Source organism: Chenopodium album, chromosome 24 (assembly GCF_948465745.1).
Source record: "Chenopodium album chromosome 24, dcCheAlbu1.1, whole genome shotgun sequence".
In the NCBI taxonomy this organism is placed as follows: Eukaryota; Viridiplantae; Streptophyta; class Magnoliopsida; order Caryophyllales; family Amaranthaceae; genus Chenopodium; species Chenopodium album.
Window position 1 is genome coordinate 5,144,488 of NC_137857.1, and position 11,151 is coordinate 5,155,638.

At 34.5% G+C, this 11,151-nt stretch overlaps 2 protein-coding genes across 2 annotated transcripts; both read right to left on the reverse strand.

The window, feature by feature from the left end:
• Window positions 1–4,058: 4,058 nt before the first annotated feature.
• LOC145610430 (protein DMR6-LIKE OXYGENASE 2-like) lies at window positions 4,059–5,186 on the reverse strand. The gene is made up of 3 exons (XM_081665773.1): window positions 4,801–5,186; window positions 4,420–4,649; window positions 4,059–4,298 (listed from the first exon to the last, which is right to left on the reverse strand). Exons 1-3 carry the CDS (start codon window positions 5,183–5,185, stop codon window positions 4,059–4,061), a joined length of 855 nt encoding a protein of 284 aa, XP_081521899.1. The 5' UTR covers window position 5,186.
• A 4,089-nt stretch (window positions 5,187–9,275) lies between these two features.
• On the reverse strand, window positions 9,276–10,862 carry LOC145612546 (jasmonate-induced oxygenase 4-like). The gene is made up of 4 exons (XM_081667896.1): window positions 10,602–10,862; window positions 10,070–10,317; window positions 9,657–9,978; window positions 9,276–9,515 (listed from the first exon to the last, which is right to left on the reverse strand). Exons 1-4 carry the CDS (start codon window positions 10,830–10,832, stop codon window positions 9,276–9,278), a joined length of 1,041 nt encoding a protein of 346 aa, XP_081524022.1. The 5' UTR covers window positions 10,833–10,862.
• Between the last annotated feature and the right edge of the window lie 289 nt (window positions 10,863–11,151).

Consider the following 11,151-nt stretch of genomic DNA (forward strand, 5'->3'; position numbering starts at 1 on the left):
GATAGATTGAAAGAAGTGACAACTTAAACACGAAAGAAATTATTTGTTGCAAACAATGTATAGCATATATTGTTGGCAAAAGTTGCAAATAATATGAAACAACAGTAGTATTTCACATATATTATGATGTAAAATGTTGTTGAATTCATCTCAATTTATTTTTTTAATCTACCTTTTATAAGGTGATCATAAAATATTATTGAAGACACTAAAGGTCATGGCAAATTTTCTAGTTACAGTTGAACAACTAAAAATAAGAGAATAAATAATACTCAGTATTAGTAACTTGTGTCCTAGCTAAATCAATTATTGAATACTTTTGATACTAGCTGACAAAGCAAATCAATTACCACTCGCTGATGCAGCAAATCAATTCTTGGTTATTTTTAATATTGGTAGGTAATACAATCAATAATTTTCTTTTGTCATTCACTTGCATGCCAAATGTAGACACTACTTTATATGGAAATTCAAACTAACTTGGTGTCTGTGACGATGCTTTCGATGCGTTTATAAATGGAATGATAATTTTAAAAAATCAAGATGGTTGGATTTTTGTGGCCATTGGTGATTTTGTCTTCAGTTAGAAGGCTCTGGATCACACTTACCAATTTATCATGGACAAAGGATTAAAATCAATTATGCGTATGTTTTCTTGGCAGTTTTATTGCTTGAAGTTTCTTTTACAAAAACAGTTTTTGTGTCATTTTTTTTTGTTTTAATTTATTATTGGTTGATTTCAATCGAGCATATTATTATTAATTTGTTATAAGAAATTTAAGTATAAAACTTTGTACTCTTTAAATTTGGGTGGTAATTGCATTAGGAAGGACATAAGGGAGGCCGAAGTATATTTTCATAAGGCCTAACCGCCTAAGTATATTTTGAAGAGGCCTAATATTTTACTGCATTAGGGAGGCCTAACTTTTGGAGCCTTCACCAATAATTGTGATCCAATTATATTGATTTCCCGACAATATCTCATGCTTTATTGTCGTTGGTGGTTGTTTAATCTTGCTGATTTTTATGCAATCATTTCATTTGCTCAAACCATATAATAATGTTCAGGTGATTCACGTTATGATTTTCCCTCTTTGGTAGTAGCTAAGACATTGCTAGTATTTTATGAATTGTAGGATTTACCTTTTTAAGTGTAAAGGTATACAATGCTAATTGAACTCAGAAACCAATTGATTTACTCTGACGTTCTATTCTACAAGACTGCAAACATGCTTGACAGTCAAATGCAAACTAATTGTACCCTTTAAAATAGAAGATGTACCATTTTGAATGCATCAAGTACTCTACAAGGTCTGCACCCTTTTCTAACAATTTGAATGAATGCTTTTACTGATTGCCTTATTGATCTTTAAGCAACTATCAAGGGGCACTTTATTAACAAATATTGCAAAACTGCCTGGATTTAATTTTAATCAGGGAGTATTGATAAATTGCTTGGAGTTAGTTGCATAATTTGTTAGGCAATCAGACTTTTTTAATTAGATATTCATTATACTTCCTCCGTTTTTATTAGATGTATCACTTTTGTAATTGTGGAGTTCTAGGCAATTTTTAGAGTAAAGAGAGATAGAGAGAAATAATAAGGAGGCCCATGTGATAAGATAAAGATAGAGAGAATTTATTGACTAAAAGGGAAAGTGATGCATCTGAATAGAAACTTCCCTTTATAGAAAGTAAAGTATCTTTTTAAAAATGAAGGAAGTAGATTTGATTTACTGAGTTTGGGTTGCAATGTAGAGTGCAAGCTTTATTTATGGTTATGAATAACATGAATTTGAGTAGGGTATTATGAAACAACTGATTTTTTTTTTTTTTAGGTGGGTTTTCTTCCTAGTTGTGATTGAGAGCATGTACACCTGTCGGTTAAATAGGGCTGATCAGAGCTATACGAGTTCAGCTCCAGCAGCAGGTGCTGTGGAAAAAAAAAACTAGCTTTCAAAGAGCTTACTATAATACTATATAATCTGCTATTCATACAATCATAGGTTAAGGGCATGAACAATGGCTTCATCAAAACCACCTTTGTGCAGGAATTTCTCTGGTATGTCATCACTCATTTTGCCTCCCTCTTGATCCAGTATTTCAACTTTGATTACAACTACCTCTTGCTTAGATATATTCCACTTTAATTATATGCTTGGATTCCATTTATAGGTTTTTTTTTGTTTTTTTTTTTGGTTTTTGTTTTTTCTTTTTGTTTTTCCTGAAATCATGATACTCTTTCAATTTCATGGGATATGCTACGCAAGCATTTCAAATGAGTTTGGCATTAGCGTATGAAGTTAAGGACTTAAGGGTATTTGCGGGCTTGGAACTAAGAAGTAGGGAGGGAAGATAAGGAGATTTTCACCTCCTAGCAACCTTCACATGATAAGATACGAACCCCAAACCTCTAGCCTCTAGGGTCTAAGGTAAAAGTCTTACCTCAAGTGAGACAAGCTTTTATTGGTATGAGGTCAAGGGATATGTGATACACTCAACTTTGAGAAAATACAAGTTAATCTTAATGATTGACAAAATTTGTTGATCATAAGGGTAAAATCAACTTTTCTATAAATTATTTGGGATATTTTTGTCAATGTGCTAGGATGTTCGTTACTTTAGCTTCTTCCTTCCTCCTTCCTCTTTCTTACTGCTTTCTCCATCATTCTCTCTCGTCACTCATCTACTTACTCAACAATGGCGCTTCTTCAACCTCACTTCACCACCACAACCACCATCACAATTATTGTCATTTGCTATCTCTTTCTTCTACACCGCCGACATCACTTCTTTCGTCATTTTCGAAAATCAAGCTCAATTGACGGAGCTTCAATGGAGGGCATGGTCACCCCTACCCTTTGGGGTTGACCATGCCCTTAATTTCACCCTTTATGCACAGGGTTTTCGTTTAAGGTCGGGGAAGGTGAGTGGAGATCGGGGTGCTTCAACGGTGTTGGTGTCAGGGAAGCTTCATTGGTGTTGGTATAGGAGATGCTTCAATGGTGGTTGAGGTTCGAGAAGCGTTAATGGAGGAAGAAGCAGGAAGCTTTTCAACAGAGGGAGTTTTAATGGTGGTATGGGTGGAGTAATGGCAAAACAACCGTCAAATTGGCCGTTAATTCAACCATGAGGTGGCATCGAGTACTGTTGACCAATATTACAATAATGCCATTAGATTGACGAATTTCGTCAATCATTAAGATTAACTGGAGCTGGCTCCTCGACTTTATACTTCCTTTACTTACCTGAGTGCCCATTTGTGGTTGTTAAATGCCCAATCTTTTAGTGCTTCTGCTCAAGTTTTGGGCTTAATTATCTATGTTGGGTAAAGGTATCTGGTGGTCAATATTGCGAGTGGTATTTCATGTTGGCATAGGGTCATAGACTTGATATTGAACTTCTTGTAAACTTGACAATGAGCACTAATTAGTTCACTTAAGAGCCTTAGAGGTCTAATTTCATTATTCTCTTTCCGGGAGAAAAATATGGCCACAATTATCCTGCCTTCTGATTTCATAGCACCCTTTGCCTTGCCCTCTTGAACACCCGATAAATTGCTACCTGCAAAGTGCAATCATCATCTCCCCCGAGTTACCAACTTAAAGTTGATAAATAGTGCCCCTGGGATGACCGAGACCTTGTAACATTTTGAATTGGTCATCTTTGATGATTTGAGACCATTGGCCTCTTTCTCTAGCAAAAGAGGTCATGGGCATGAGTTAGGAGGATAGTGGATAGACCTTGCTTTTGTTGGTTCTTCTTTTCTTCTGGTTTAGTAGCAATCTTCTTTAAATAATTTAATGTTACGTCAAACATTTCATGGGTAAAAATGTGCAAATATAGTGCTCCCTATATTACTCTCACTAATCAATTAACTTCAAATACCAGATCATTGACACTTAACATATTGGAACATATACACCCTAACATAGTGTACTATTGAACAATTCTTATCAAGCTCAGAAGAAAAGCTCTGTTGGATACCACTCTTTTGAAAAAGTAAAGCACCCGTGAAATTGAATAAAAATGACTTATACTCTAATGAAGAGTAGATACTAAATTTTAAATGCATCAAGTGGTCTTAAGCCTAGACTAAAATTCTCAAAGATTTTTGGCCTATATTCTTTCATGGTAAATTTCCTGTAGAGTTGTGGCTGATCCGCACTAATCAATTCGTTTAGGGGTTCAACTTCGTCATCATCCGGGTTGAAAAAGATGGTCGTAGATATCCTATCTTTTGCAGAATTCGCGATCACTCTGTGCACTGCACTCTTAAATACTCCATTAGTACGAGCCTGCAAAGTAAAAACATAACAATCCTTTGATTTCATTGTATTACAAGTAACTTATAAGGGAAAAAAAATGGTTAGTTTTTATTCTTATGGGTTGCTGTGATTGTGTAGAGAGCACACTTACCTCTCCTAAATCACCAAAGTTGATAAACACGCCTGGGATGACTGAGGCTTTGTACCATTGACTATCTTTTAAGATTTGGAGACCTTCAATCTCTGGCAAGAGATACGTGATCATTGTGTGGTCTGAGTGAGGTTTTGTTCCGAGAATACGTTCAGGACATGGGCAACGAGGATAAAGGTTGAACCTTGCTATTGCTGGTCCATGTTTTCCGAACTCTAAGCAGTTTTCTTCTAAGCCCATGATTTATGACCTTTTAGTTAACAGAAAATTGGAAGTGTTATATTTTGAATCAAAGTACCATACTCTTGAATTTCAATGCTTAAGTGATGTTCATTTAGTGTACTTTTATGATTGGTTTAAATATTCTTTTTACAAACATGCCAAAGATCAATATACTACTTAATTTTTCTCCTATGCTTGTCAAATTTAGGACGTTTGCAATGAAAACATGCAAAACAGTGAAATTCACTTCTTGGTTTGTAGATTGAAAGAATGAACAGGAGAAGTAGGAAGAAAGCAAGCTTACCTGAAAGCAACCCCATTTGGAGAGAGCTGATCGGAGCTTGGTGAGTTCAGGTTCAGAGTACGAAGAGAGGAGGGAAAAATCAATGAGCAAATCACCTCTCCACAAATCAGGGGCATCAATGGCTTCAGGGAAACCATCTTTGCGGATAAAATCCTCTGGTATTTCATCTCCTTTTTTAGCTATCTCCTGAACTAATTTTGATGCTAGTTCTTGTTTGGTCAAGGGAACAACTCCTTCCATTGCCATTTTAGTAGACTTATAGTACTACTTATTATATAGTGACAGTAAAATGGTCATAGTTGTATTAGCTGCTGCCTATTATATACAAGTACAAGTATATAATAAGTAGTACTATTATAGTATTATATATTTAATAGATTCATATGATATGCTTGAAGAATGAATTTTCTAGGCTTTTGTAATTCATGTGATTAGTCTGATTACTTGTATCATTTTGATGCAGAAATTAGGTAAAATTGGTAAAAACCACCTTTTATGTTCAACTATTTTGAAAAAACCACCTTTTATGTTTTTTTTTTTTTAATTAAACCACCTTTTAAGTATCTAAATTTTTAATTGCACCACCCCTATTTCAAGTTATGACGAAAAAATTAACTAAAACGTCAAAAGGGTCCACAACTTGTGACTTTCGCTCCTAAATCATGTATTTTTTTCACCTCCAAAAACATTTGACCCTCCCCTTTATATATATGCATGACTAAATTGAGTAAAGCTCTAAAAAACCAAACTTAATTTTGCTACAAAAATTAAATTGTAATATTTGTTTATTCTCAAAACCTAAATTGAGGTAATTGAAGCGGATGGTTGAGATGGAAGGGAAAGATTTGTTATGGTTGATGATTTGGAAGTAGATGGTTGAGATACAATATGTTAGATTTGAAATAGGGGTGGTGCAATAAAAAAATTAGTTACTTAAAAGGTGGTTTAGTTAAAAAAAAAAACTTAAAAGGTGGTTTTTTCAAAAAAGTCGGACAAAAAAGGTGGTTTATACCAATTTTACCCAGAAATTATTTAGTTGCCTGTTTCAAATTTTGATACTCCCTCCATTTTATTAGTTGTTCGAATTGGACTTTTGGTGGGCTATTTTCTAATTTTGCTTTGACTGTATTTTTGTTCCGTTTCATATTATTTGCAACTTTGGAGACTCCATGGTCTCCTAGGTAAATTTTGTTTGTGAGTGTAAAGTAGAGCGAGAAGTATGAATTCATTTGATGAGGAGATAGATAGAGAGAAACAACCACTTACAATTGAAAGAAAATATTTGTTGCAAATAATGTGTAGCATCTATTTTTGGCAAAAGTTGCAAATAATATGAAACAAAGGTAGATTACACATATATAATGATGTAAAATGTTGTTGGATTCATCTCAATTTTTATTTTTTTAAATCAACGTTTTATAAGCTGATCCTAAAAGATTATTTAAGACATTAATGGTCAAAAATGTATGTTGGCAAATTTGCTAGTTACAGTTGAACAACTACAAATAAGAGAACAAATGATACTCAGTATTTGTAACTCGTGTCCTAGTTGATAAAACAAATCAATTATTAAAAAAAAAACTTTTTAATACTAGCTGACAAAGCAAATCATCACTCGCTGATGCAGCAAATCAATTCTTGATTATTTTTAATAGTGGTAGGTAATACAATCAATTATTTCCTTTTGTCATTCACTTGCATGCCAAATGTAGACACTACTTTATATGGAAATTCAAACTAACTTGGTGTCTGTGAGCTGTGACGGTGTTTTTGATGCGTTTATAAAATTGAATGGTTATTTTAAAAAATCAAGATGATTGGATTTTTTGTAGCCATCAGTGATTTTGTCTTCAGTTAGAAGGCTCTGGATCATACATACCAATTTACCATGGACAGAGGATTGAAATCAATTTTGCGTATGTTTTTTGGCAGTTTTATAGCTTGAAGTTTCTTTTACAAAAACAGTTTATTTGTGATTTTTTCTTTATTATTGGTTTTCAAACGAGCATGTTACTATGAATTTGTCATAAGAAATTTAAGTATATAACTTTGTACTTTTTAAATTTAGGTGTTAATTGCATTAGTAAGGACATAAGGGTGGCCTAAGCATATTTTGGAGAGGCCTAATATTTTACTACATTAGGGAGGCTTAAGTTTTTGGAGCCTTTGCCAATAATTGTGATCCAACTATAATGATTTCCCGACAGTATCTCATGCTATCTTAGAAATAATATTGTCTTTGGTGGTTGTTTAACGTTGTTTTTTTTATGCAACCATTTCATTTGTTCAAAGCCATATAATAATGTCCAAGTGATTCACGTTGTGATTTTTCCCTCTTGGTAGTAGCTAAGACATTGCTAGTATTTTATGATTTGTAGGATTTAGCTTTTTAAGTGTAAAGGTGTACAATGCTAACTGAACTCGTTCAGAAACAAATTGATTTACTCTATCTGAAGTTCTATTCTACAAATATGCTTGTCAGTTAAGTGCCAACTAGTTTTACCCTTAAAAATAGAAGATACTAGATTAGACTTGTGCATTGCACGATTTGAATAATTTTACTCCATTTTGTTATGCGTAAAAAATAGTTTGATGATGACATCAGATGTAAAAATGGAGGGAAAATTTTTAATGTGAGAATGACACGTAGGATAGTTTAAATGTTGATGATGTCAGCAAATGTTTTGTTTTAGTAATAGTTAATAGATACCATTTTAAATGCATCACGTACTCTACATGGTTTATGCTCTTTTCTAACAATCTGAATGAATGTTCTTACTGATCTCCTTATTGATTTTCAAACAACTATCAAGGGGCACTTTATGAACAAAAAATGCAAGCATGTCTAGATTTAATTTTAATCAGGGAGTATTGATGAATTGCTTGGAGTTAGTTGCATAACTTCTTAGGCAATCAGACTTTTGGAAATTCATGCATGATAGATTTGATCTACTGAGTTTGGGTTGCAATGTAGAATGCAAGCATTATTTATGGTTATGATCAACATTTATTTGAGCAGGGTATTATAAACCACAACTGAGTTCATTTTTTTGATGGGTTTTCTTCCTAGTTGTGATTGACAGAATGTACACCTGTCAGTTAAAGAGGGCTGATCAGAGCTCTACGAGTTCAGCTCTAGCAGCAGGTGCTGTGGAATAAAAGTAGATTTCAAAGAGCTTACTATGTAATCTGCTATTCATAAAATGATAAGTTTAGGGCATGAACAATGGCTTCATCAAAACCATCTTTGCGCAGGAAGTTCTCTGGTATGCCATCTCATTTTGCCTCCCTCTTGATCTAGTATTTCAGCTTGGATTACAACTAACTCATGCTTAGATATATGTCTATTTTAGTTATATGCTTGGTTCCCCTTATAGGTTTCTTGATCCAGCATTTCAGCTTGGATTACAACTAACTCATGCTTAGATCAATGACCAGATTCTCTCGCCACAAATCAGGTGCATCAACGGCTTCAGGAAAACCATCTTTGCAAAGGTATTCCTCTTTTATTTTATTGCATTATAGCTATCTCTTGAACTAGCATTGATTTTAATTCTTGTTCAAGGAAGAACTTCTGTCATTGCTACTGTAGTAATAGACTAGTAGTATATAGTAAAATATTTCCAAAGATAATTTTGTGTCGACTTCTAGGCTTTTGTATTTTTTGTGATTATTATGTTGATGCAGAATTTCATTAGTTGGTGGCTTGTTTGATTCCAAGTATAATAACAGTATAATCACTACTAGTTGAATAAATAGTTTCATATCTTGATGGAGGTTGAATTATTTTGGCCATTAGTATTTTGTCTTTGTAGAAAGGCAAATATCATGCTAGGATATTCTAGTGTTTCTGCTCAAGTTTTGGCCTTTTGGGGCCTAGGCTAATAATATTGGTCCACTATTTGTGAATCTGATTGCTAAATTTCATATGAGTGGAAAGTGTTGCCCTGCATTGGAAAATGGTAGATTGGGAGAGTATTAATCTAAACTTTGGAAATACTCATATAACCTAATTTTTGGATGCTGAGATTGTATGTGCTTAGACTCTCCTCGTTAATGGATGCAGCCGTGCAGCCCACGCCTATTTAGGAGAAACTGTTATATTGTAATTTGTAAATGTAAAGAACAGTTTGAGCACGGATATATGCAAGTATGTTGCTTGCAATCCTCTGGCCATACTATGGGTATAAACACATGACACTTCAATTTATACCAAGAACATGAAAAATATTCATGATTTGGTAGCCAATCAGCCAAATAATAAATTAACACATACACGTGTCTTATATGAGTACCCGAGTTGAACGAGTTTTACACTTATCAGAAGATATTAAACTTGGAATGCATCAATTGCTCTTGACCCTAGCCTAAAGCTTTCATCGAGTTTCTGCATGTACTCATTCATGTTAATATTCTTGTAGAGTTGAGGCTGATCAGCACTAACCAGTCCTTTTAGGGGTTCGATTTCCTCATCGTCTGGGGAGAAGAACATGGCCACGGAGACCCTGTCCTTTACAGAATTCGTGCTTACCCTGTGCACCGTGCTCTTAAACACCCCATTAGTCATTGCCTGCAAATTGTAAACATTACAATCTTTTGGTCCATTGAGCAAAAACATATAAATCAAAATGCAAAAGAATCAAGTTGGTTGTTTTTAAATTTTTATTTTTATCTTATGAGTTTGCTGTGAATGTGCAGACAGCACAGTTACCTCTCCTAATTCACCCAAGTTGATAAACAGCGTGCCTGGGATGACTGATACCTTGTACCATTGATCACCTTTCAAGATCTGGAGACCATCAACCTCATTATCTGGCAAGAGATATGTGATCGTTGAGCCGTCCGAGTGAGGTTTGGCCCCAAGAACACGTTCCGGGCATGGGCAGTGAGGAACGAAGTTAAACCTTGCTATTTTTGGTCCTTGTTTGCCAGATTTGAAGCTGTTTTCTTCCAAGTTAAGTGACTTTGCCATTGCTTTACAAATGACTGTATTCACGGTTGCTATCTTCTTTGCATACTCTTCTATCATTGCACTGCCAAAATTCGGCAGCCATACTCACAATCTAGTACTGACGTCGAAAACAAACAAACTTTGATATGAAGTAGGAATTTAAGGTTTATTACCTGAATTTCTCAGGCTTCTGTGGCCAGCACTGAAGCCTGACAATTTCCTTAGGATAGAAAAATAGAAGTAGCCTATCATTCCAATTGTGAGTTTGAGTCCCAAAAGTAAGTGAATCACTGCCATAACCTTGAAAGATTTCATCTGCTGCAGAACACTTGAACTTCTCCTCTAAGGGAAGCGCGAAGAATTGCTTAGAAACTTCAATCAGGTCTTCAAGAAATGAGCTCTCTATTCCATGGTTTATGACCTATTGAATTGATTAAAAAATTTGAAGTGTTTATAAAAAAATAAAAAATAAAAAAATAAAAAAAAAAAAAAAAAAAAAACTGAGTAAAATAATTTAAACTTCAATCAGCTTCTCAGTGAGTCTAATTATCTTTATTTTTACTTGACTTTTTTGATTGCTCTACCTCGTTTGTTACTCATATTAGCTAGCTCATTTAATGTGTTGAGTTATTTTGGGGGATCATTCAACGTAGTAGTGCTTTGTATAATCTAAAATCACACGTTTGAGCTAAAAGAAAAGTGTACCTGAAAGCAACCCCATTGAGAAAGAGCTGATCGGAGCTTTTCGAGTTCAGGTGCTGAGGAAGAGGAGAGAAGAGAGAAATCAATGAGAAGATCATCTCTCCATAGATCATCAGGAGCGTCAATGGCATTAGGGTAGCCATCTTTGTAGAGGTACTCTTCTGGTATATCGTCGCCTTTAGTAGCTAGTTCTTGGACTATCTTTGATGCTCTCAAAGGAAAATTTTCCGCCATTGTTAAAGTACATGCTAAGCATGTAGTAATTGTTTTTAGAGTAGCAAGCGAGTATAGGCGTATAGTCAAGGCAAGAGTTGTGATTGTCATAACAATTATTGGTAGGATCGGATCGGATCGGATCAAATCAGATTGAAATGGTTTTAATCATTCAAGGGAGACACTTGAAGTCAAGATTTGTTGAATTCTCTGGATTTCGACTAGAAAAAGCTTATGGCATCAACTCAATTACTCTATGGTTTGATGGTTTCACGTTAGGAAGAGAATTGTCCCCTAAAGCTATAATAATCATGTCATTTGCACTAAAGTAAAAGTAATT